This window comes from Pithys albifrons, chromosome 4 (assembly GCF_047495875.1).
Source record: "Pithys albifrons albifrons isolate INPA30051 chromosome 4, PitAlb_v1, whole genome shotgun sequence".
NCBI classification, from domain to species: domain Eukaryota; kingdom Metazoa; phylum Chordata; class Aves; order Passeriformes; family Thamnophilidae; genus Pithys; species Pithys albifrons.
Genome location: NC_092461.1, coordinates 17,253,773 through 17,281,006, shown reverse-complemented (window position 1 = coordinate 17,281,006; position 27,234 = coordinate 17,253,773). Strand labels below are relative to the sequence as shown.

Sequence of the window (27,234 nt, the reverse complement as noted above, 5' to 3'; positions counted from 1 at the left end):
GCTTAGTATTACTCAATTCCTAATGGTTTGTAAAGCCTGTATCATTAGAATCTGTGTTTGCTGTTGGTTATATGGAAAGGAGCTTAATCTGGTGCAATTTCAGGTACATGTTGCATGACAAAAGCTGCAAAATCTGAATACTCACATTAGCATCCACCTAAAATACAGGCGGATAAATAAAATTAAATGACAATCATAAATTGTTTAGTAAAAATACTCTTCACAGACCCATTTTACTGTCCTGAATGGCAAATATAGTGAAACAGATTGCAAAACAGATTTAATTTACCAAGTGGAAATTGCCACTCAGAATTGATATCAAACTGACATGTGGTTGCTGAAGAGGCATGGGATTTATTTTTTCAAGAGACAGCACCACAAATTTGTAAGAAGCATTCCCTAATGAGATGGGGTGAGACTATCTGCTTCTCCACTTCTTGGTCCCTGAATTACTGAGAGCATTGGCTATTTAGCTAAGCCATGATGATGGCTTAAGTCTCTGACAGTTTTTATGTGATTATATAGAAAAATATTAAAGTTGATTCCACCTTTATTTGCAACTACCCAGAAAAGAAAGTGCAATGGATATAGTGCTGTCTCATAAATCTGCTTGCAAACAGTGGACTGAGGCAATATATTGTGGGGGAGGGGGAGTATCTATGTATTTTATGGCGCTTCGTTCTTTTATTTTCTTTTTTCCCCACAAAGATACTGTGACATGAATCAAGCTTTGCGTTTAACTATGTTTGCTGTTAAGGTAGTACAAAGTATGTGATCTATGTGGGGACTATGGTCATAGCAGGTCTACAGCTTCCAATGGTCCAGCCTCCTCTCCATCACAGTTCTGTAGTGCAGCACTGCAAACTACTGTAAATGGAGTGGAGGAGAAGGATTTTTGTGCAGCTCTGTGTTAAAGCAAAGAAAAATACTACCTTTTATAACTCAGTCTGAAAGTAGCTTCCAAGGGAGATATATTGAGGGGTGGCACTGTGAAAACTAAGATAAGCTGTTTCTAGAACAACCTACAGCTCTTTTGATTTATATTCTTTGTAGCAAATATAAGTCACTTCCGTAAGCCCTGTAATCAAATAAAAATGTGTTCCCTCCTTTAACCCTTAAGGATATGTTCTTCTCTTGGTGTTCAGGGATTCCCCACACATCGAGACGAGAATAGACCCCTTCACTTTTAGTTGCACAAACACCATATGGCATGCATCTGGACCTCGGAAGATAACAATTTAAGACCTTCAAGACAGCTAAAGCATGCAAATAAACTAATGTACTTATTAATGGAGTTGCAGTGAGCTGCTCACCAGAGACAGAAACTCTAGTGAACAAACCTGTTTGACTCACTTTAGAAAAGCCTGTGAACTCTCACACTTCTGTTTATTACTGTCTGATGATTCTTTTGCTGGAATGGGATCTATATGAGGTCTTTTAACATACTTTTGCAAAGAAGAAAGCTTCTCAGCAGTCATACACCACGGATATTCTATACCCTGTGAAACCAGAAACAAAATATTTTCTTCATGTTAAATTTCTAGATAGAAGTCATTTGTTACCATCATCTACAATAAACCATCATATAATATTATGTACCATGCGTTGAAACTGTACTTAGATGAAGTGACTTCATTTGTAAATGAAGACTCTTTAAGTAATGTATAATAAATTAAGCTGTAAGGTAACATAGGAAATTAAGGTGGCTTTTTAATTTTAAAAAGTGACACTGTTCCAGATCTCTCCTTTCACAAGAGACATTCCTGTCCAGCCAAGTGCCACCACAACAGCAGTGCTAGTGGGCAGTGGCACTGGAGGAAGAGCTGAGAAACTGTCAGGCCAGTGGGAGGTTTGCTCTAGCTGGGGTTCAGGCGCTCAGGCACGTGTCTGGGGGGCAGAGCCAGGCTGCTCCTGCTACCGGGAGCATTCCAGCATGTGTCAGTCTTAAACCTGCCAAGAGTGATGCCTTCTCTTTTAAAGATGGTGGCATAAAACAGCATTGGGGAACAGATGAGCACAGTACTTAGACTGCCCAAAGTGTAGTCTAATATGGGAAAATAATAACTATAAGAAATAAAAGCCATATCGGTATTCAGCGTAAGGTAGACTTTTTCTTTTTTCTCCCACATCAGATCTGTTGTTCACAGGAATTTGGTTTCCAGGGCTAATATTTATGCATAAACCAGTGTCTTTCAGCAGTGTAAGATGTAAAAACCCAAAATTAATCTAGCCACACTATTCCTGAGACATTCTGCGTGCATCTTTAAACTATCTTCCAACCAAAGTTGCTATCTATAGAATAATTTATCAACTTGCTTTAAGACTTCTATTGCAATCTGCTGTTGGATATGTACATAGTATACTCTAAATTATAGATATATAAATATATCGATACAATATCAAGACAGAGATTTAAATCTTTCTAAAGTATTGTTTTGATTCTGTGTTAATTATCTGAGCACTGACCTATGTCCAAGTAGAATGTGTCCTAGCTTGTTTGCAGTAGAACTGTCTTTTTTACTGTCTTCTGTCTCTTAACTGGTCTCCACTGTAGTAACTGGATTTTCATTACCCAATTCCATCTTCTAGCTATTATTAAGAATGAACCACAGTTTAGTTTTCCTGTGTAAGACTCGCCTTTGGATTATAAATGAACTGCAGCCAGCAGCTCTTGCTTCTTGTTGAAGGGCAGTTTCCTGAAGGTATTTTTTACTGCCATTTTGATGAGAGGTTCATTCACAGAGCCAGCAGGACTGCCAAAGCCAAACCTGAGCTCTGTTGTTTTCAGCAATTTTGGGTAATGCAGGATGTGGCCTTCAGTGTATATATTCAGAAAGTGTAGGTCTTCAAAGGGACAATATCAAATTGGCACCAGTAAATTTTGTATAAAGGCTGCCTCATCCACTTTCACATTCAATTTTGTTGTGTCCACAATTGTTTTGGGAAACTGCCACTGCCATGGGACAGCTGACAGTTAACCTGATGCACTTTTCCCTTATATATTGCCCTTATGTTCCCAGTAATAAATGGAAAGCTGGACAAATTACTGCTACAGTCATACTTGTGTGAGTACACCAGAGACAGGCAGTCTGAATAGCTGCTACCAACACCATTTGGCTTGTGGGATCTGTTCTCCCTGCTGGTGCAGGAAAAATCTCAGGCTCAAACACCCCCTCATATCAGCATGGATTTTTTTGTTTGTGTTAAATGCACAATAGGCAAATTTGGAGTCACTGAAGCACTGAGTCCTGCATTATCTTTCTACATGCCTCCCTGTCAGAATACTACTGAGTAATATTAAAAAATCCAGCTGTGTAGGCAGAGTTTTCAAAAATGTCCTAAGGTATCATGTATAACTCGTAGACCCTCAAGTCAAGGATATACACTGGAGTTAGATTCATGATTGAGTGATCTTGATGTAAATTCCTCAGTTTGAGCAGACTGCAAGTGGCATGTGCTAACAGCACAAGAATGCTTTTCCTTGTAGAAAGAACAGCTCTGCTGCAGGGGTTAGAAAAACTCTTGAGTTACTCATATCCATAGGGACAGATATACACTGAGAGGTAGGCAAATAAAAACTTTACCTCCCACAAAGTTGTCTGCACTCACCCTCCGCCCCTCCCAGCCCCTCCCAGATGATGCACACCTTCCAACTTCCCAGCAAAAGCTGGCGAGGAGTTAATATCCCAAGAGCCCTCTTTCCTCAGAAAGAGAGGAGTTCAGGGCTTAAGCATCTCCCTCTCTCCTCCATTTTCCTCTCTCCAGCTCAGACGTGCTTCAGGCATCCTTTAGACTTGCAGTGCTTTGGGAAGCTCTAGTCCAGTGTTCCCATTCCCTACGACAGTGCTGGCTGATCATTTGCATCCCTGCATGAACCTTTTTTTTGGCCGCCAATAGCCTTGTTACTCTCAAAACTGCATGTAAGTCTAAGGTGATGAGAAGCGACGCTCTTCCAAGCCCTGTGTAGGGTAGGGTGACCATGGTCCCCTCTCAGCCTGTAGCCTGGCCACAGCTGCTCTCCAAACCTGCACACTCCATCCCCAGCGGGACCAGCACAAACCCTATGCTGGGAAGCCTCATGAGGCCTGATGTAGTTTAGGAAGAAAGCAGGAGGTGCTCTGCACAGCCAGCCTGAGTGCCACAGTGCACTCCACTCTGCAGGGGAGGAGCTGCTGCAGCTCCTCATGTCACCTCAGGAGAAAGCCCAGGAGCCTGACAAGTTAGCAATTACCAAAAAGAGAAACCCAAACTTAAAAGGAATACACATATAACTGTAGCTAGCAAAGATGTTCTAACCCCTAATCCTGTTTATATGCTAGGGTGCATAGCTCCCAGCTGGTCACATGCAAAATGCATCCTAAAATTAGTATTTATGTTACTTGCTAACCCAAAAGCCAAGGCACAAGTGGCAACAAACAAACAGAACAAGGGGAGGATTTATCTAGGCAAACATTTTGTGATCTGAAAAGATGTGTCCTTAGAAATACTGTCTAAAAACGTACAGCAAAGCAGGAGTATATGGGCCAAACTCATCTCACCCACCGATGGGTGGAGTTATGCTAAAGTGAGGGTGATTTGATACCTACATCCTCCAGAGAGCCCATCGCTGGCTTGGGCTTGGAGATTGTGCCAATCTTGAACTTCTTGTGCTGTCGCGGTCTGTCTGAGGATGTGTATGTTGTATCCATGTAGTACCTTGTCTGTCAGCTTGTAAGCTTTTTCATGTTCACTGTAACCACTGCCACAAGCTCAGAAAGGATACCACTGCTGTGGAAGCCGGGGTGTTTTCCAGTGTTCCAGTGTTTTTACTAAATAACTTATAATTAGATTGCATAAATATTTTGTTGTGATATAAAAAAAAGTCTGGGGAAAGTACAAATTGAAGTGAACACACTGGCTAATCTGGTTTGTTTTATATGAAAAATGCACATTACATCACAGCAAATGAAATGAAAAACTAAGTTGCTATTAAAAAAAAACAACACAACAAACATTTTATGACTTAAATGGAAGCAACAAATTGTTGCTCAGTCTGCTCTCATCCTAGCAAAATTACAAAGGATACTATTTATGTCACAAAATTGACAAATTGAAAAAAATACCAAAACCCCCCGCGTCCCCCTTTCAAAAATACCCTAATTTTGAAAAGCAGAATTCACCATATCAGTGCTGGGGAGTAAACTTCATAGTTATTTTAAGTTTTCTTTTAAGTTTCGTTTTTTCCATCTTTTTGCCATTACCTGCATTGATTAGATTTCCTTTTTTCATGCGTAAAATGAACTAGCAACCCTCCCACCCTCTTCTGTTTTTTTTCTATTCCAAACTTTTAGACTCTCAGTAATGTTTTCACCACCGACATGGAAAACACTTTTGTTGTTTCTCTTCTTTAACACATAACATGTTCCTCCTTTGACCCTCATTTTCCCTTTTTTTCTCTCTCTCCCCCTTCTCCCTCCCACTCGTCTGTCCCCCTCGTCCACTGATCTAATCCTGCCCTTTCGTGGTTGCGGTCCTTCCCTCCCTTGTTCTCTCCCTCCCTCCCTCCCTCCTCCTCCTCCTCCTCCTCCTCCTTCTTTTCCCCCTCCTCCCGGCCCCGCCACCCTGGCTGAACCCTCCCAACCTGTTTGTTCCTCTTCCTCTCTTCGTTTGCAGCTTAGAGATGGCTAAAGTCAGCACCCAGACCGCTTCCGTCACGACCCCTGTTGACCTCAACATGAACCTCTCTCAGTCTGCCACCCCTACCTCCACCCCCACCTCCATGGCCGTGCTGGCGGCCCCCTCCGCCGTTGCCGTCAGTACCCCCCCTCCCCTACCAACTCTGCCAACCACCCACTATGCCGTTCCTGTCTCCAGTCTGCTTGGCATGAAAACTGTCCCACTCCTGGCACTAAATGCCGCGGCCGCTGCGGGGGCCACGGGGAGTTTGTCCGCTTACACTGCCAAAATTCCTTCGACGAGTGGGGTTAAGAAATCTGACCGCCAGAAGTTTGCTCCATATTGAAGGGATGAGACACAATGCAAGCTTTGCCAGCTCTACCAAGAGTCTGTGGTAGATCCTAGTTATCAAGGAAACAATACGGCATCTTTTATTTTCTGTTCAATTGCTAGTGTTAACTGTTGCCGACTCCAGTCGTCTTCCGCTCTCCATAACAACTAACACCCAGGCACCACCTACCAACTAGTTCCAACAGCAGCAGGCACCAGCCTGGGCTCCTTGACCCCGATGCCGTCCCTCCGGCAGCCCCACAGCAAGGCAGGGTTGCCCCCACCCCAGCAATGAGAAAGGTGAAGAGACCAACATAAGGCAAAATTTTGACAGCCAGGTCCTGCTCCTGCAATAGTATAGTATGGCCAGTCTTCGCGAATGAAGATTTGGGGAGGGCTCTCCCCACCTGGGTGTGCCATTGCAGCCTGCACAGTGGATTTTTTAGGTGAGGCACAGCATGTGCAGAACTGGCCCCACCGTTTAAGTCCTAAGGTCCATTTGCCACAGCCGAGTGAGCTTGGACAGTGACAGTGAAGTCCTTGGGAATGTCTACAGCACCTGGTACTAACCAGGGCTGACCCTGCTCAGCATCCGAGATCTGATGGGATCGGATGGCAGGGAGGCATTGAACTGCCAGGGGACAGTCCCCACTGAGACTCAAACTCAGGTCCTTGGGATTCAGAGTACAGGGTGCTCTCTTTTACACCATGGGACTGCCCTTGTTCCTGCAATACTGCCCAGCAATACTGCAATACTGCAATACTTGTTTGCAGGGATCTCTCTCAACTCCAGAACAATTCCTTATGGCAAACTGACAAAGTTTTCTGATGCTAGAACCTTCAATCTGGCACATCTGAGTATCACTAGCTCCCCTGAAATCCCACACGAAGTGCTGCTGCCCCCCTCAGGTGTTTTGCTGCTCCCAATAGACCTAGAGACCCCTGTCCCCCTGCCCTGACACCTGCCTGCGAGCAGGAGGTAGGGGCTGCAAACTACCAAACCTCAGGTACTTCTGTGTACAAGTGAAGCTTTCTGGTCTGAGAGAAACTGCTAAATTAAAATGACTGGAAAACAACATGGAAAAAAATATCAGGCACCTGTGCCTTTACACTTCAGTCTTTTCAAGGGTGCAACCATTATTCTCTGCTTTGGAAAAGCACAGTTTTAAGAACTCTGCTTTAAGGAGGGAGAGAGGGAGGGAGAGCAGGCTCCTCCTTTTGTACTCGGATGGTTTATATATACCAGTAATGTACCTAATTCTGTAAGTACTTAAGAGCAGGTACAAACCAGATAGGCAGTCACTATTCTGGTATCTCCTCCCATGTATATTTTATTCAGCCAAAATGGTCTTTTTTTTGTTACGTTTCTGTAGAAAAGACATCCCTATTTAACTCACCACCACTCATGCAGTCAGGTTGCATTGTAAGCATGCAAAAGATGTAGCTTATCAAAGGTCATTCCAAGGTTCTTGCTTGGACAGATACCATCCCTTTAACAAGAATTTGAGGATTTTCAGATTCCAGAGACCTAATTGCAACCCAAACAAAGAGAGCTGAGGGATGGAGTGGCTGGTTGCTACCTGTTGGAACTAGTTCTTAACTGCATTTTCCGTTTGTCCATCCACCTTCTTTTTCATTTCTGTTGCATAACTCAGTAATGCAATATTGTTTTCCTCACCACTTCCAAATCCAAAATCCCAGTAGCCTGCCATGTTCATCCACTTTGCACTCCTTGGACACAAAGCTTTAACAATTGAACTGTATTCAGTGCATTTTAATATAAACTAAAAACACAATGCAAATGCAATACTTTTTAAAACATGGTATTTCAAAGTGTGTTATTGTATAGGGCTAAGTACTATCTCAGTATTTTGTGTCATTTCTGTATTCTGTGGGCTTTCCTTCACCTTAGCACCTTTGCACTAAGTTTTGTCACTGTAACCATTTGTAGAACTGCCATTGTTACAGTTTGCACTTATCCAAATGGGGGGGGTGGTTGGTTTTGTTGGGGTTTTTTGTTTGTTTTGGGCTTTTTTGGGTTGATTTTTTTCTTTTTTTTTTTTTTGGTTGTATATAATGAAGGAAAAACTGAAAATAATGTCAAGGTACCACAGCTATTTAAAAGCTCTAGAAAACTACTGTAAAACTGTTCTGGACTATTGTAACTGTTTCTATAATTGACATTTAAGAAAAAAAAAACCAAAAAACCACCAATCTCTGTGTCACAAACCTTGCCTGCACTGAAATGCTGTTCTATGCTGGTTGTACTCAAGTGGTATTTTTTTAATAGTGAGAAGATTTTTTTTCTTTTTTTTACTTTTATTTTTCTTTTCCTCATTTTTGTTCCTACGTTTTAGGCTGTCTTCAGAAGTTACTGGCCTGGGGGCTCTGTAATGTATCTCATCATGCCCTAGTGCATTAGCCACCAGACAGGACTTTTCCAAAGCCCCATGAGACAATGCTTTCTATGGACTAATCTACAGAGGAGTTTCTGCCATTTCTAACTTTCTTATTATTCTGAGACATCAAAATACTTTACTCTTTAAGCAACTGTGCTTCCTAACTTTTGTGTTGCTTTCATTATTGTTCCAGTTTTAACACTGTTGTGGCTCATAACATAAAGCAAAGACAAGTTATTTTCGGGGGTTAATTTTTATTGATGTTCATGCTTTGGCTAATCTGTATAAAAGCATGGGCTGTTAGTGTTCTAAGCCACTGTATTCAGCTAGAGACTCAACAGTTAATTAAATGAGACGTTTTTATAAATAAATTTTTTTCCTGATTAAAAAAAAAAAAAAGACGTGGTAGCTTTGTGCATACAACTGTTGTGTTGTTTAAACTTTGTTCTTTGTAACCGAGTTGCTAATTTGTCATTTAAGAAGCACTATTTTATGGATTGTCAAACTAAGATCACAGACAAATTGCTTGTTTTCATTAATGATTAAAGGTTTCATATCATCACGCTGAAGGTCCCACTGCTCATTGGGAAAGAGTGTAACACCTGTGCAATACTGGCAACATTAGAAAGGACATTAGCCCATTGTCAGGGATGATGAGGTTTTTGATGAGTAGATGGAACCAGCTTCTGTAATTAGTAGAAAAAGCAGTATTTCAGTAAAGTTTTATTTGTTTTTAAACAAAGTTGCTCTTTGAGAATTCTCACACTGCATAGTAAAGACAAATTTGGCTCCCTGTTACAAGCAGCCACTGGTTTGTATCTGGTGTTTTCCCAAACTGATTTATAATCAGATACAGGAGAAAGAGAAACAAGAACAAAAGAATGAACTTGGGTACTGAGTACAGTATTGCTAAGACCCTTCATACTTTCCCATTCCCAGCAGCACTGTCCAGTGATGAGGCCTCTAGACAGCACCTTCCACCCTGCCAGGAAACTAGACCAGCAGCTGGGAGGAGTGTGGCAATTGGCATTAAAAGAGGGAGAATGGAGAGCTGAGCAGGCCAGGAGACTGTCTCATTCTGTGCTGACAATGCCTGAGCAGGTCAGGTCCTCCTCTGGATCTGCTGAAGCACTGCAGTCACAGCAGTGCTGGCCTAAAGCTGCTGTGCTGCAATCCAGCACCTCAGTGCCCACCCCTCCTCTTAGGGCACTGGCAGTACTTTCACATTTCCTGCTCCACACTCTACCCTTATAAGAGCTTCCTGGCAGTGCAAGTGAGTAACATCCTTAATGATGTGAGCCTTATTCTACAACCTGCATCCCTACTCTATTGAGGTCTCTACTTGCCTCTGGGAATTTAGTTTGAGGTCCCACTTCCCCTCCCTGCCCCAGCTGAGCTTGTGAGGCATACCACTATTATTTTCCATGGTCTCCAGGGTGCAGACAGCTCTGAAATGCCTGGGTCTTGAGTCTGGAACTATGATGTGACCCAGATGTCCATACAGACTTGGAGACCTGTGGAAGTCAACAGCTTTTTCAGTACAGATGCACCCATTGAGCAGCTCTTGACAACAAAGGCTGCTGAGGAAGATTACAGAATGACTCATTGAACCCCAGCACCCTCAAAGCCTTACCCAATGCTGACAATTAGCTATGTCAACACAGGTTACAAGAAGTATAGCCTGTAGTACTAACCTTAATAAAAATACTGTTACTTAAAATATATTTATGTTACTTAAAATATATTTAACTTCTTACTCTTAAAAGGAGAGCTGAAGCTCCTTTCACAGCAGAGACCTCCACAGTCTTCATTTCCTCAACAGCAAAAGCTTTTTCTATGGCTAGCCTGGCTAGTGAAAATGAAAAAAAAAAAAAAAAGGAGAGAACATTATTGCAGCTCAACACTAAGTAGGTCAAGGCTTTGCTCTCCCAGTAAAGCTGCCAGGCAAAGGGCAGCAGCAGCTCTGTGGTGTACAGTGTATCTTTCACATTAATAATTCATCTGTGCCTTGCAGAATTGGCTAAAAAAGACTGAGATTTAAACAAACTAGTGCAGGGGCACATTTGTGTGTGGAATGAGGAGAGGTAAGATAAAGACACACGGACAAAGGAAGTCTTTTGAAAGGGTTTTTGCAAAAAAAAAATAGGCAGAAATGTGATCAAATCTAGGCTCATTTTAATTTCATTATTTTAATTGGAAGATATTTCTGAATGGCAGGAAAAAGCTCCTGAATAGCTTTAATATACAAAACAGGCAAACAGAAGGCGGCACATCTGGAGGGGGAAAAAAATAATAAAAAAAATAATACTGCCCAAGATAGAAATCTAAACCACTCATGCCAAATGTAGATAAGAGAAAGCATGTACCCGATGTGAAAAGGTCACTGCCCATACAACTGTGAGTTTCCAGATGAAAGCACAAGTTCTGCAGTGTCCATCTTCAAAACAGTATTAAGCTTCTGGAAACATCTCAAACTAATTCAAGCAGCTCTGTTGTGTTTCTCAAGTGAAAAAAGTCACAAGTGTGAATGCTGGCTGGAACAGTCAACCAGAAGGAAAACAAAGAAAGAAAGTCAGTTCATTCCTAATACAGAGTGCTTTCTGTTCTTGGTCATAGCCAGAGGGCATCTATGGGCCCCAAGGCTCATATTTGTGCCAGTCAAGGCTCCCAGGAAGCTAACAGCAAAAATCTCACTGGTGCCATCAATGCAGACACCTGGTAAGTGCCTCAGCCCTCAAAAGGCTGCATGGGCAAGGTGGTGTTTGCCAGGTTTCACAAGCCAGTTTTAAAGTATGTGCTGACTCTTCCCACCAAAACCAGGCAGAAATGGAAACAAAAAAAAAAAAAAAAGAGTGCTTCTCTGAGATGGGGAACATCCAAATCCAGTTTCTTCCACAGCCTCAATAGCAGCCGAATGTATTTCAGCACTATTTTTGTACATGGAACAGGACCTTCCCCTTCTCAGATGAGTGCCATGATTATCTAACAAAGTCACATACACTCACTAGCCCAGTCACTTTACAGTGGCACAGCTTCTACAGGAAGATCAACTAGGTCACACAAAGTGGATGTTCAAAGGACAGGATTGAAAGGAGGGACCAGGAGCAGAGATCTCTTGCATCCTCTGTAACTGCTGTAACCACCAATTGTGCAAGGTATCAGCCCCACCACTGTATTTTTGGAAGAAAGACCTGGTTTAGATGTCTACACCAAGGAACTGCTCACATTTCTTTTCCCAGCTATCAGGCCAGGATAGTTGCAACTGAAGTGATGATGAGATGAAGGCAGATACTGAAAAACTGCTTGACACCTGAAATTTCCAACTCCTGGCCTGAGCAACACTTTCTAAGGATACAAATACACCATCCTTCTTAGCACTGAGGTGTACTTGATTAATTCCTTGGTTCTAGGAAAGAATGCAGTAATGTTGATTAAATCAGTTTCTGCATCAATGCATGTGTGCTGTCACTCTACAGACTGGCATGTGTCTTAAGACAGTAACTGAAATGAAAGACAAGGGTCAAATTCATTTGATAGTACCTTTAAAAAGGGAATTTCTTAAACATGATATATTTACATTGTGGCTTCTAATGACAGGAACAACATTATTCCTACAGGCTGAATGTCTGATTTTCTAGTGCAAGCTTTCCGGATTACAAGAAAAGAAGTATTTTTAAGTTGTGAAAATACTTGAATAATATGACTTCTCATTAGAGCTATTTCTAGCTCAGAGTTTTTAAGATGATAAAATGCAGAGAATCTAATTATAGTGGCATGAAATAAGCAAAATTTGTCTCTCCTCTATTTGAATTTATTGGCAGGGGGCCTGGCCAAATCTAATGTTAATGTTCTTCTTAATCAGTATTGGCAATTCTGAAGCAGATTTTAAAATTGAATGCTGTAGTACAGGAACAACAATCATGTTAGCGAATGAGAACATCGTTTGGTTTCTTACTTGGTTTCGGTTGGTTTTGCACAGTCGCTTTTGGCCTCCTCTATACCAAATACAGACCTTTTCCCACATCAACTTCCAAGTCATGACAGAAGCAGCAGCAGCTTATTTCTTCCAGGGCAGGAGAGAAGGTAGCACAAGGATTACCATTTGGGTCAGACTGCACTTGCCAGCCGAGCTGACCAACACCAGCTGTAGCTGTGGCAGCTGCTCCTGCAGAGCTGCTACTCGGACCTCCATTTCAAACATGCCTGCATGGACACACATTCTGGCCCTGGAAATCATCAGTTTCAAAACCACTGAGCTGGGAAATCTCAACTACTTTTTGGTGGCATGAAATTCCACAGTTAAGTTTGGGCAACACTCTCCAATACAAATATTAAGTCTTCCCCCTTAATTCTGATTCTTCAGTTTTCTGGAAGTGCTCTAGATCAGAGATAGTGTTCTAAATTCCAATTAAAGTTTCATTTTTAATAGTGCCTAGTTATTAGGACTATTTTCATCTTTATGGTTTAAAAAATAGAATTCAAGAAAGTTAAGAGGTGGGAAAGAAATTAAGGAAGTACACATTTCTAGAAACAATAATTTTCTCTGATTAATAATCAATGAACAGTTCATCAGAAGTACATTAAATTGTTTTCTAAAGCTGAAGACATTTAGATTATAAACTAATTATGCTGATGGGTTTTCTAAGACATGGGAGATTATTTAACTTGATAAATAAGCTTGACTCCTAAGGTTAGGATGTTTGTCCTCTTTTCCCTTATAGCCATGCTATTTCCATTGCTAAAAAGCAGGATGATTTCTTGCCTTCTTGACACAATGGCACATGTACATCAGTGGTCACAAAGGGCAAAGTCACTCCCATCATTTTCACAAGGCTCTCTGAAAGTTTTATTCCAAATGCTGGAGAAATGTACAGTTGTACGCAGTAAGCTGTATAGAATTTGGATACACTATTTGTAGAGCTCTCTGATTCCTCCAAGGAAAAGAGCACCAACTCCTAAACAAGAAACAACAAAAAGGGAGCAGTGCTGTCACCTCCCCAGCAATGACTACACCCATTGGCCGGTCCATCATCTTTACTCTTGCGACAAGTTATGCAAGGATAATGAATACAATGATGAGTGGTCTGTGTTTATTCGTGCCATCGCTTCCTAAGAATAACAGTGGGCTCACTGCTTTGGATTTGAATGTACAATCTCCGCGCACCGTAACTAAACTCCCTGCCTTTAGCTTGCTACCACAAGATATCCCTAAAAATGAGGGCAACTAAACTAAAACAGCTGAACTGTTTTAATGCTCAGTTCCTTTCCTATTCATCTACAGGTGAAACCATGATTTGCAGGTTCATGTACAAAATGAAAGTAAAATTACAGAAAAATGTATAAAGTAGAGATGTAAGTTAAAAACTCAGAGATTAATATTTTTATACTGTCAGAACATGTATGCCCATGATGCACAGTGTAACCTGGCATTAATCACATCTGTTTCTCTGATATTAAGCCAAATGCGAAGAGGTTCTAAAGTTCAGTGTTAACAAGGTAGGATGCTTTGGTGAGTAGGTGAGTGAAAAGCAAAGATAAACAGAACAACTAGAAACTTAACTCTTCTCTGAAGGAAACTGTGGGGGCTGTCTTTCGTTTTGTTTTTAAAAAACCTGTCCTTCTGTTAAGACAATACCACCCTCTCAGCTAGAAGTTGTCTTTGCAGTGATAAACGGGTTTAGAGATCTTTCACTGCAGCCTGACAGGCACCTTAGACATCGATATTCAAATATTTCACGCTATAAAAGAAAATGTTATTTCAGTTTTGGTCCAACTAAATTTTCTCCAGCTTGTCCAAACATTCATTATTTATTTCAATATTCTCTGAATGCTTATTCTGAATTTCAGTACTCTCTGCATGTTGCTATCTTAATGACAGTACTAATTCATGTAAGACTACAGTGTTTCATCGCCCATTTTAGCAGCAACAGCTACTTACAGTTATTAAATCAACCAAACCCCAAGGGCTGTGATCCAGCATATGTGAGCAGGAATAAATGGATGCAATAAACTGCTAAGGACCATTGCTTGAATTCTGACAGCTTTATAAATATAAAGAGCTGAATCATCACAAAAATCAGGAATGATAAAAAGCATCTCTATCACTATACAGAAAGGGCTTCCATCATATCAAATCTTTAGTCCAAGACAGGCAAAACAAACATCTGACTGCAATCTTTATTGCTCTGTTCATAAACATCTCTGAGACAAGTAACCAGAATGCTCTCATAAGAGTAAAAATTGTTTTCTCCCTTTAAAATCTAGTTTTGAAACTATAGTCTTAAAGGAAAGTGTTAACTTGTTCATTCACAAAATCTGGTATTTCTTCCAAATCCTCAGCAAATTTGAAATATTTTAATACTTGCTTCATTAAAAAAAATGAAAAACAGACACTTACCAAAGTTCAAGGTAGTTCTGCTTTCCATGTCCCATTTTCTTGCCAAGCTTGCTGGTTCTTGATTTAACTTAATCTGTGTTTATCAGAATAGAAATTTTAGGTGCTCTCTATGCCTAAGATTTTAAGAAAATTTCCAGTATTTCCAGCTAAATTATTTTACCTCCTCAGTTTTTAGTGCAGTACCTTCCTCTCTAGCATTTTGTCACTCTTTCATTTAGTTATGCAGATTTGCAACCACTGTGTTCTCATCCCTCTGGTTCATGAAATGTCAGGTATGCTACATGATGGCTGCACTAAGCAAAACAGGATACTATAAAGAAAAATATTCAGCACTGCTTATGGCACAGCAGGGTATATACTGTGGAGAAGCTGTAGTTCAACATTTCTGAGCTTAGTCCTTACATACACAGAGAAACTGTAACAGATCCTGAAAAAAAAAGTACATATTTTATTGGGAGTTGGGGCAATAGACAGAAGAGCACTTAAAAATTTTAAGAAAACATAATTTTCCTTTCCCTAACGCCCCAGTCTGGAAAAACTCCATAAACTATGCAAGTCTTTTACTTCTATACACAATAAGCCAAGTCTCAAAATTATCAAATATAGCTAATGCTTCATAGACTTATTAAGCCCCCTAAAATACTTCTGGTAAGAAACCAGTGATTTTAATAGGAAATATTGTAAAACATTTCCAAGGTACAGTTTTTACAACAAGTAATACACCACTTAGATCCACAAAGATTTTTTTTTTTAACACTTGGCTCTTTACCATCTCACAATCCTCTTTAAATAAATATTTAACAAAAGCGTCTCACTTCTAATAATGGAAGTAACATCATAGTAAAAAGAGTATGCATTATGTTGCAGAAATGCTACAACAAAGCCCCTTTCACCCGCCAGTCTTGAGACAGCAAATCCTGCAGTTCTTCTTCATCTTCACTACCAATATCCTCATCCTCTTTCTCTTGTGTTGCTCTTAATCTCATGGCTTCCTTTAACTTCTCCTTCATCTCGTCCTGGCGGTTACGCAAAAGCTCAACACGGCGATAACATTCACTGTGAAAAAATAAACCACCCATTAACACTTGTGGCCTTTCCACATCAATCTGATCATCTACAGTGCCGGATTTTGCTTCTCCTGCTTTGGATAAAGAAGCTTTACAGCTTCCCATCAATTAAAATAATAATCTTACAAAATGCTAGTGCACCTTCTCTGTGTTAATCAGGTGGAAACAGACCAGAGGAGAGGTGTGGTCAATTCTAAGCAATGAGATATAATCCAAATATTTGCAATATGCCCACAAATCATTTTTTGAAAAGCACAGAACCAATATCTACTTCCATACAAGAGACTCCATTCTGTGCTCTGCTTATGCTTTTCATATATGGTAGGAAGGTGAGATATCAATTGGCTGTCGATTTTGGGAACTTAGTGGTGGCATCTCTGAATGTAAAAAAGGAACACTAGTGTTCAGATTCTTTATCTGCTTCTTGTGTGGTGCAACAGAACGTTTTAAGTAAATATAATCCAAAAGTTTCAGTTTTCCTTTTACTTAAAAAGTTCTGTACTTGAAATATGTTTTGCCAACTAGTACCAGCCTGATTGAAATACAATCTTTGCTCCTTGTACTTCTATTTGCTAAGAAAAGTCAACGAGAAAAGAGTACAATCTAGACCCTGTTTCCCTGTCTATATATGCAATACCATTACTTATAGGCAGTCATAGCTGAAGATTTGAAGACTAAGGAAAACATGAATGTTCCTAGAATTAACATGATTTTCAATTTAATTTGAAATAGTCTGTATTTAAATACATTTGGAAGACAAAGCTACAAAAAGTCTTTGAAAATCTATTTGGGACTTTTATTTTGGGGAAAAATAATTATCATAACAAAGCTGAAATTCTCTACAAATTTCTGAATTTGGTGCCACCAACTATAGCAGCTTCAGCTACTGAGAGAAATGAATCCTCAAAGAGAGGCAGGTTTAACTCAAACCCTCTTCAGAATTACATGAACATTGTTAAAAGACATTCCTGTAATACCAAAGCTCAGTTTGAACCCAGTGCTATTGTTATCATATGCTGATTATGTGTAGCATGTAAATCTACCCAGAGGTCTTCAACTGTTGCTTTAATTTTTAGTGTCTTCTTTTTGTTGCAAGGTTCATGAAAATCAGAATTCATCTTTTTTTTTTTTCAGTTGCTACCATTGCCATTATCACTATTAACCAATGTGTTAAGCTACATGGTAATGGTAACAAACTGTTCCACAAAGCTGTAGAGTTCAGGGTACTCGAGTTTAAACTAAGGCTTATTCAACTGCTACACCTACCAATTCAACAAAACAAAACACTTCACTTAATGAAGTGCATCATTCAGCATAACCTTTATGTAAACTTTGACTAGAAACAAGGAGAGTTTATGCCAGAACAGGACATTTTCAATAGAGCAAATGTTTTTAAAAAATGTTCACATAAATTCTACATCAGAATTCATAAAGAAATACAAATTAAGACATTTGACAAGGGATAGGGGGACAGTTTGTTTCAAGAATTTGCCTCCTGTACTTTCAGTGATTCCAGTGTGTTCTCTTTTTGGAGAAAGTTACGTAACTTTGCACCGAAATTCATGTTTTTATTACATATCACTCTGCAAGTCTTTGTCCTTCAAATAGTTGGGTGATTAATAAATGGTAGTGTCACAGATTAAAAATGTTCTTACCACTCCAGTCAATTAGCAATCCATTACTGCTGGAGAACAGAGAGTTTGAGGAAAAATTGATCTACTTACATCTGCTCATCAATTTCTCCAATCTGGCGATCTAGTCGTCCCTCCTCATCGTCTTCTGCCACTATTGCTTCTGAAATCTAAACCAGAAAAGCACTCAGAAAATTCACTTTCATCCTGAATTCCACTTTCGTTCCTTTATGATGTCTGTCTTCCCCTCCTCCCCTCTACCTCAAGTTAGTGTCAATCTCCTACATGTATATTCCCACCTTCACAAGGGCAAATACAGAAACAAAAGAATGGTCTGGTTTAATTTGAAATGGAAATGTTTTTTCTTATAAGCAGAAGTAGTTTGGCTGCTTTGGGATTAATCTTTCAAATTTTTCAATACACTATGATTTGAAACTGAGCATAAACAAACCACACACATCAAAAGTCAGAGGTTGAAACAGGAGCTATAGCCCAATGCTTGGGACTTAATTACACACACTTATTGAGCAGATTGCTTAAATATTCCCACTAGATCCCGAAGTGTTTCTAATCTGTTGTATTTTTCAGCATATACTTTCTCAAATCTGAATGTCTGGGAGATGCTATGCAATCAATGGTCCACGCATAACTGAGAAGATTCCTCCTAAGCTGAAGAATTATCTGAATGGCTTATGCTAGCAAAGTGTATCCACCACCGCTTTCGTATGAACATTCGCTCTGTTTATAGTGCTGACTGCTTTAAAATGAGCAATGATAAATTTTTTTGCACCATTTTTCTTAGCAGTTGACAGATGAGTAATTATTTACAATTAAAATAATTTAAAAAGTAGCAAATACTCTAGGGCAAGACTGAGAAAACCAGGTATCTTTACTACAGTTTTATTTTGTACAAAAGGCCAGATAAAACCTGCTGCAGGAAGACTTTCCACGCAATGCTAAACAATAAAAATGGAAGTACAGAAAAACTGTGGCGAATTTATGCATCTCACACACAAACTCTTTTGTCACTTTCCCAAAGTTTGGGGTTCCTTTCCAGTACATTTAAATTAACCATGAAACGCAGTTACCTACACTTTATAGATATTTTTTGAAAAAAACAGACAAATGAGTGTGTTTTGTTCTGTGTTTTTGAAGGTTAAAATATATCTCTAGACCTAAAGAAGAGCCCACAATTGTGTCTTGTTTGGATACAGGACACTGATCTGAGATACATGCTATCTAAATAGCATTTAAATAAAATACAGTTTAACAATGTAACTAGATACACACTCATGACTGGATCCTGATCAGAAGTTTATCGACTTAATTTCTTTTAGGTGGAAAATAGAAGGAACCCTTTGCTCATTTATAAAGTGCATTTAACCCCACACTGCATTGAAACAAACAGCTGACAAATGCAGATGTCAGTCATTCTGCAGAGCTGCATGAAACTGTTGTTTTCTTTATTGTGTATAGTATTTAGAATCAATAAAAATAGATTCCGTTACTTACTGTGTTGACCTGTCGCATTGCCTTTTGAAATTCATCCCATTCTTTGTCCATCTGATCCTTTGGAGCATCAACTTTTCTCACCTAAGGAACATGAACATTTTTAAGCTAACAATTTATGTCTAGTGACTCTTTGAGGCACTGTAAAGTATCAGGAGAAATAGGAAGTTATGCTGTGTTATCAGAAAAGTCTGGTCGATGTGCTTCAGTTTAAGTAATGTGTATGAGGAGAGTGCACCTGCACAAGCGTTTTGGAGGAAAAAACTGACTCTACTCCTGGATTAAAACAACATCCATGACCACAGCATTAAAGAACAATTGATTAAGAATGGCTGGTGTGGAATGGCTGAAGTAACAAAAGTGACTTGGTCTGTTAATTGCACTGTGTCAGGTGATAACTTCTAAGTTCTTCTGTAAGCTGCCTGTTCAGTTGCATACAACAGCCATTTCACAAGCCAAAAAGCTGTAAATTATTTGCCTTTGGCATAACAAGTCTCAATTTTTAAGTTGCTATTCTGATGTTATTTCAAATCTAGTCTAATTTTGCTGGCTAAAAGAAGAAACTGCACAGCTACAAACCAGTTTTTACAACATGCAAAGCTTTTTATTCTGTGGTAGATGACATTAATTACTCAGACATGAAGTCTGAAACAGCTGTAGCTGTAAGAACATGTTTAAGATCTACAACTAGGGTAATCAAAACCAGACTGTGCTTTTAATGCAAATAAATAAACAAAATAATCTACCTGTGTAATCAAAACTTTCACAACTCAAGACTGGAAGATGTGGCATATAACATAATTTAGATGACAGATTATGCCTGACTCAGGACTGGGTAGAAATTATATAGCTAGAAGAACTAAGCAGTGTGAGCATAATTCATGACATCATATTTCTGCATTAGTTTTATTTTTCTTTTATTCATTCTGCTCTTTTGGTGACACATCAGTCATGGTAAAGACAAGTTTGGTATGTTTTGTTTTTGAGTAATTATACAAAATCTAGTAGTATGAATTAAGTTTATAGAATAAATTAGAAGCTTCCAAGGAAACTCATATTGGGAAGTAATAGCCATCATTTCATTCTTCTGTTCTGTGATTATTTCTATCATATGTGTATGTACTGTGTTATTATGCATTGTGGTTGTCTTTTGTAATTCATAATTATTTGTATTTCTTACAATAAATTTAAACACTAAAATTATTTTTTTCTTGAAATATTTATCTAATCCAGAATTTATATGCTTTACAAATACCTGCTGTAAATAACATTTTTCACACCCACAATCTCCCTTCCAAATGCTCAGTAAAATTTTAAAATAATTATTTTGTGTATGACCTCAAAACCAGAACCACTGCAGCCATCTCTATTTAAGTCATGTCACAAACATTTTCCTTCCTCTGAGTATTAGCTACACTCAGAAAGGGCAGATTGAAAGGAAGAGCATCTGCAAGCAATTCAAGAAAGAGCTTGTCAGCACAAGTAACCACTTGTATCTTTTATAGCTGAGGCAAAAACCAGAGCAAAGATCACTAACCATTGTCCTCACAGATAAAAGCAGATTCTCCTCTGCTTGCTAGGCATTCCCACTTAGTACAAGCTTCCCAACTCATGGTGAAACCAAGTATTTGAAAAATTTAACACTTCAATTAGTCATGTGCAAACAAAACAAAACAAGCAAACAAAAAACCCAAGAAAATCACACAACCAAAGCAAACAAAAACAGTGTGGCCTTTTCAGCTACATATGTCAATATTCAGAATATCATTATTCAAAACTATTCACATATGGCAACATGTGGGCCTGTGTGGTGCCAAAGAATCTTACCAGATCAGATAAGACACCTGGAGAGTGTAGCTGATACAATGGGACTAACTGAACATAAAGATGCATTACTTGGAAGGTCTCTAAATTAGAAGTCAAGGCTGGACCTCACCATGCAATTGAAATACACCAGTAGCCTTCCACAGTGTGAACAGGGAAATAATACTCATGGAAAATAAAAAAACACTTGAGCCCACAACACTATTATTGCAATTAAAAAAGTCATCAATCTACGGCAAACTTCACAAAATAAAACAAAAAACAGTTGGTATTTGAAATATGCTGGAGCAGGCATCCTGGAGAGGTTGTCAATGCCCCCAAGCCTGTCAGTTCAAGAGGCATTTGGGCAATGCCCTCAATAATATGCTGTAACTTTTGGTCAGCCCTGAAGTGGTCAGGCAGTTGGACTAAAGGGTTGTTGTGCCCATTCCAACTGAAATAATCTATTCCGTTCTAAATAGTTTGGTCATTTTCTTTCATTCCAGTCTGACTGATTATATAGAAAAGCATCCTTACTACTCAGAAAATCATTGCAACTGGCAGAAATAAATCCTGTAGCACAAAAAGAGTAGATCACTTACTTTTGCATCCACTTCAGGATCATCAAAGAAACCTTCTGGCAAAGCTTCAGCAGTGTTTTCTTTCCTGAAATATTTGACTACTATTAGCCCAGATTAACACTTTACAACCTGCTTTACTGTAGAATTATAAAGTCAAGAATAAAACCCCCAAGCATTTATAAAAATAGCTAGAAATAGAGCAAGTTTTTTAAGCCCTGAGTTTTGCCTACAATCATCAAAACTTCCTTCTTCAGCTTGGTCTTACCTCACTTACAAGGAACTGCAAAAAGAGTTTAAAATCACTGTCAAAACAAGTGCTGTAGTTTATGCTTCTTAAACTGTTCTTTCCAGTGTGCTGAGCACCCAAACACTTTAACAGCACAGTTACTACTAAACCACGGTCTAAAAAAGTGCTCATGTGAATTACTACAGAAGGAGAATTTTTCTTTAAACAGTTACAAGCAGTGGTTGTCATTAAACTTCTACAGCACTCTATGTTAAAAGTTGCCAGCAGAGATGTCAACAGACAGTGTATGGCATTGCTCCATCTCTTATCCTGTCCCCAGGGTGCACAATACCTGTCTGAAATAATGCCAGAGACTGGCACATATACAAACTATTTTGAATGGAACTTCACAACAGGACAGATTTCTGAACGATCACAGTCCATATTTTCTGGAAGAACAGTATTTGTTTACAACTCCTGAGTATCTGATTTGACTACTTACCTTTCCACTATCTTCTCTTGTATCTCTGCTTTCTGTATAGATCCTGAATGGGAAACTATAGGAGCAGCAGTAGTTTTGCTGTCAAAGAAGTCTACAGGAAAGGACAGAAGTCTATGACAAAAAGAACAGCTGTTCATGCATTTTCTAAAATTCTGACTAGACAGGAATTTCAATTAATATCTTACTGAATCAAGGGAAGTGCAGCCAGACATTATTTCACTTGACAATCTCCAACGATTAGAACATAAAATCAGCAGGCATGCTGAGAAACCACCAGGCAAAAATAAACTAGCAAAGAGTCTCCTTCCTGTAATTCCAGTATTTACACACCCTAACCAGCTAATGGCAATAATTAGAAAAATAAATGAAAAACCTTTCATCATCAGTTAAACCACAGCTTTTCCTTACTGAATCCCTTACTATTTAAGTCAGCATTACCTGCAGGCAGAGAATTAGCCACTACTTCTTGAGTTGGAGGTGGAATTTCAGTTTTATGCGTAATGGAAGATTTGCTTGATTGTTCTTTTTCCTCCTCTTCATCATCATCATCATCATCGTCGTCATAATTTCCTGCCAGTAAACTGGGACCCGGATGCTTGGAAAGCTGTACATTTGCACTGTCTTGCTCCACTTCATCAAAAAAATCTGATGGCAGCCTAGTAAAGAGCCCATAACAGAACTGTTTCAAACTTGACATGATCCAGTCCAGCACCCAAAGCCTGGTCACTATACAAGCTGTTAAATATCACACAACAGGCTGAACTGCACAGCTGCCAATGTAGACACCGTCTGAAGGCAGCACACACTTGTGGCTCCCATTTTAAGTTCCTCAGAAACGCTCAGGTTATTTCTAAAAACCTGAATTTCAGGTTTCAGAAATTCTAAATTTCAGTTCCATTTCTGTATCTGAATATTCAGTATTAAAGACATTAATAAAAATTACCCATAACAAATTAAATTGGAGGAATGGTGGCTTAAGTAATTCTGTTTCCACATGGAAAGTAACATGCATCACTGTATCTGCTGTGAACATTTTTAAATACACAATTAACAGTGTAGTGGTCATACTAATGTCACATAAACCTTGCAAACCATGTGTAACACAACTATTTCTTTTGGGTACCTACTGCTGCCCAAAACTGCAGCAGTGAACACAGGTGGCTGAGAATGGCATCCTGGCCTGAATCAAAAATAGCGTGGCCAGCAGCACTGAGTATTGTGTTCAGTTCTGGGCCCCTCAGTTCAGGAAAGATACTGAGGTGCTGGAGCAGGTCCAGAGAAGAGCAATGAGGCTGGGGAAGGGACTTGAGCACAAGTCCTGTGAGGAGAAGCTGAGGGAGCTGGGGTTGTTTAGTCTGGAGAAGAGGAGACACAGGGGTGACCTCATCAATCTCTACAACTACCTCAAGAGAGGCTGCAGCCAGGTGGGGGTTGGTCTCTTCTCCCAGGCAACCAGCAGCAGAACAAGAGGGCACGGGCTTAAGCTCTGCCAGGGGAGGTTTAGGTTGGGTATTAGAAAGAAATTCTTTAGAGAGAGAGTAATAGGTTTTTAAAATGAGACTGGATGTGGCACTTAGTGCCATGATCTGGTAGTCACAGTGGTTGCATCAAGGGTTGGACTTGATGATCTTGGAGGTCTCTTCCAACCCAGTTCATTCTACGATTCTGTGATTAGAAAAGCCACACAGGCTCAGCAATAAGAAAACTCAGATTTGCTTAGGATAGCTGCAGGCCTCCAAGCCAAACATTTGTCCACACTCTCTTTTAAATTAATCATAGAGATGAGTTCAAAAAATGAAGAAACCTCTCAAGTGTTAATTTTGCACAGAAACTCAAAATTTGTACAAGGTGACCTGACCATACATAATATCTATGCAAGGTAATAATTTATTCTGCAAAGTATAGAGGAGATGCTCAGGTCTCACGTGACATTTACCAACCCTGCAAAGATGCCCAAATACCATCAGAAATTTTTAGTGGCAGTTAAGGTGCTTAACACAATCCCTCGAAGTCAAATACAGTCCTGTATTTGTGAGAGTTCAACTGCAGGATATATGCTAACATGAATTTTAAGTGACAAAAAACATCTTAACAAAGATCTACTGATGACATTTGTTGCTTTTTGTTGATAAATTTTTTACTTATACATTCAAAATTTGTCTTAATTTCAGACTACCACCTCTTCTGCAGCGATAAAGATTAGAGTGCAAGCCACAATGTAGTTGTGTTCATTCCAGCAAACTGTGCAATGCCACCACATGTTAATCCTTAAAACTCTGATAGCGACAGTAAAAGAATTCCTGTTTTCTCAGAGACTCTAAGAGTTGATAAGATTTTTCTCATCTGCATGGAGGAAGATGCTGCCATGTTCAGGAATATACAACCCCACTAGAACATGAGCAGAAGAAGGGATCTGCTGACTCTCTGAACCTCTGCCCTTGGCTAGGAAAATGTGATAAGGAAGAACTGGGTAAAATGCAGCTGTTGGTAGTTACAAAAAATTAGTATGTAATAATATTCACTTACCCAGATGTAGACGTATGTGGCTTTTCGTCTGTACCTGTACAACAGCCAAGAGTCACTTCTTAAAATTCATGCTTTTAAAAGAAACAACCCTCAGACTCCTCTGCAACAGCAAGTTCACAAATGCACACTTTCATGTATTTCATACATTTACATGTCTAGTAGCACCAAGGGGAAAAAATTAACTATCTTTCTTTAGCAAGAACTTTGATTCATGGTTTGAGGTAAACCAGTGGCTTGATCCCACTGAAAAGGAGTAACCACTTCTGGGCAAGTGCTTCTGCTGCTTGGCTTACACTGCTTCTGATCCTGTCTGGGCCAAGCCCACAGTTCCATGACCTAATTTAACCCAATAACCCTTAAGAAAAACAGGTAAACTACCAAATGCACAGTTTTCTCCTGATCATGAACTCAGAAAAAGAGCAAGACAGACTTCTCCCTTTTCAGCAGCAAGAGGGTGACATTAACTCAACACTCTTGCGTATTTATGCTCACTTCCAAAGGAAAAAAAAAAACAAACCAAAAACATTCAAGATGTAACATGGCTGGATTCTGGCAGGTGCTTGATACGTATTTTTCTCTCCTTACCTTTTATCCTCTTTAGCTCTGTATTTTCTGTGCCAACAGTTTTTCTTTTGACAAGATGAGATGATGTGCCAGCAGCTGAACCAGTTGCCGTCTGCTTTGTACCTTTTAATTCTGCAACTTTCTGTAAAGAAGTAGAAATTCAGGACGCTTTCCTAGCAGTAATTTCTGGATTGCAGTTTAAAATACAGTGCTTTTAGAACAGCTTATTAAAAGTGAGCTAATATCTTTCTAGAACAGCATCACTGAAACAGAGATCATGGATACCAAACAAAGACCAATGTTTCTGTCAGCCTCTGGAATGATGTGACATGGGGGATGAGGAACAGACACCTGCACAAGGGAGGCTGTGAAGACCAGTGACACTGACAGCAGTGGAGGGGCACTGGAGGACAGAGCAGGAAAGCTGGAGCCATTCTAAGGTCCTGGGATATTAAGTGTTTTAAAATTAAAACACAGCGCTAGTATTGGACATGTCACTGTGCCTTGCCAGGGTCATCCAGTGTGAATGCAGGCAATGAACTAGGAACCCCTCGGTTTCTCTGGTCTTTTTCTCAGTACTTCTAACATTAAACACAATCCCTCCGTTTCTGCTAAAAAGCAGCAGAACTTTAAAGGATAAAAGAATCCCAGATTTAAGGTCACAACCACGTTACAAACTCCCTGAATCGCTTTACAAATTCTTCATCTTTGGTGCTAAAGAACAAACCAAAAAAAAAAAAGGCATTTTTTCTTAGCGTTAAAGTAGTTTCCTAAGCTGTCACTTGACACTTGACAGCACACGGGTACCACAGCAGGGGCCGAGCTGCAGGCAGTGACAGCCCAAGGCTGCCGCTCACACGGAGGTGCCTCGGGCCCGGGGGGCACACGGGAACCCCTTCCCAGCGGTCGCCTTCCAGTGCCCGCACAGCGCTTAGGAAAGCAGACACCGCACCGAAGCACCAGCCTGGTTTCGTCCCGCACACCACTGCTCCCGCTCCCGTCCCCACACACACCGCCGCTCCCGCTCCCGTCCCCGCACACACCGCCGCTCCCGCTCCCGTCCCCGCACACACCGCCGCTCCCGTACATCGCCGTTCCCATCCCGCACGGCGCCGCTCCCGTTCCCGCTCCCATCCCGCACACCGCCGCTCCCATCCCGCACGACCCCGCACGGCCCCGGGAGCTCTGCGCAATGCCCTTCCCTGCGCTCCGTTCCCGCACAGCCAGCCGGGCCCCCCCCGCTCACCTCGCGGTGCTGCTTGCCCAGGACGTGTGTCTGCCAGAGCAGCTCTCCCCGCACGGGCGCGTTGCAGAGGGCGCAGCTCAGGTGCCCGAGGCTGTTGTACCTGCGGCCGCGTTAAGGAACACACGCCGTGAGGGCGCCCACCCGCAGTCGCAGCCCCCGCCCCTCCCTCCCGCCCGCAGCCCCCGAGCCGAGGATATTTGGCGAAGGGCGAGTCGATGCGCTTCTTCCCCGCGTTCTGGCGCTGCTTCTCCCGCATGAGGCGCCGCAGCTCCTCCTGCCGCACCTGCTTCCGCCCCGCGCCCGCCCCGCCCGCCGCCATCTTGCCCCCGCGCGCCGGCACAGGGCGCGAGCGGCGCCCGCGGTGACGCAAGTGACACGCGCCGGGGGAGGGGCGGAGGGAGCGGGAACAGGAGGGGAGGAGGGAGCAGCACGAGGAGGAGAAGGAGCAGGGAATTATCCGCCCCCTCTCAGGCTGATCCTTACTGCAGCTCGGACCGCCACCAGCGCTCCGCAGATGCCGTCCCTGCATGAATCCCCCAAAGCCTGGCCCGACCACTGGGTACGTATGTATGGCCAGACTTCGCAAACGGAGATTTGGGAAGGGCTCTCCCCACGGCGTGTGCCCTTCCAGCCTGTGCAGTGGATTTTTCAGGTGAGGCACAGCGTGCGCAGAACTGTCCCCACCGTTTAAGTCCTAAGGTCCATTTGCCACGGCCGAGCGAGCTTGGACAGTGACAGTGAAGTCCTCGGGACTGTCCCAGCACCCGGTAGTAACCAGGGCTGGCCCTGCTGAGCATC

The 27,234-nt window shown here is 40.9% G+C and overlaps 2 protein-coding genes across 14 annotated transcripts in view; one reads left to right on the top strand and one right to left on the bottom strand.

The window, feature by feature from the left end:
• LOC139671172 (poly(rC)-binding protein 3-like) overlaps window positions 1-20,215 on the top strand; it is a 511,988-nt gene extending 491,773 nt beyond the window's left edge. For 9 of the 13 annotated variants that reach the window (XM_071553569.1, XM_071553580.1, XM_071553575.1 and 6 more), the window contains one exon: window positions 18,068-20,214. In XM_071553569.1, coding sequence (XP_071409670.1) covers window positions 18,068-18,128 — 61 coding nt within the window. In that variant the 3' untranslated portion in view covers window positions 18,129-20,214. Of the gene's footprint in view, window positions 1-8,342; window positions 9,128-18,067 lie in introns of those variants that run through there. The other 4 variants (XM_071553579.1, XM_071553578.1, XM_071553576.1 and 1 more) reach the window with 3 other exon arrangements.
• Window positions 15,207-26,763, bottom strand: ZNF830 (zinc finger protein 830). Its single transcript, XM_071553566.1, has 10 exons — window positions 26,634-26,763; window positions 26,437-26,536; window positions 25,212-25,332; window positions 24,627-24,660; window positions 22,539-22,756; window positions 22,101-22,191; window positions 21,394-21,457; window positions 18,992-19,072; window positions 17,573-17,649; window positions 15,207-15,837 (listed from the first exon to the last, which is right to left on the bottom strand). The coding sequence occupies exons 1-10, from the start codon at window positions 26,753-26,755 to the stop codon at window positions 15,654-15,656; spliced, it is 1,092 nt and encodes a 363-aa protein (XP_071409667.1). The 5' UTR covers window positions 26,756-26,763; the 3' UTR covers window positions 15,207-15,653.
• Window positions 26,764-27,234: the final 471 nt, after the last annotated feature.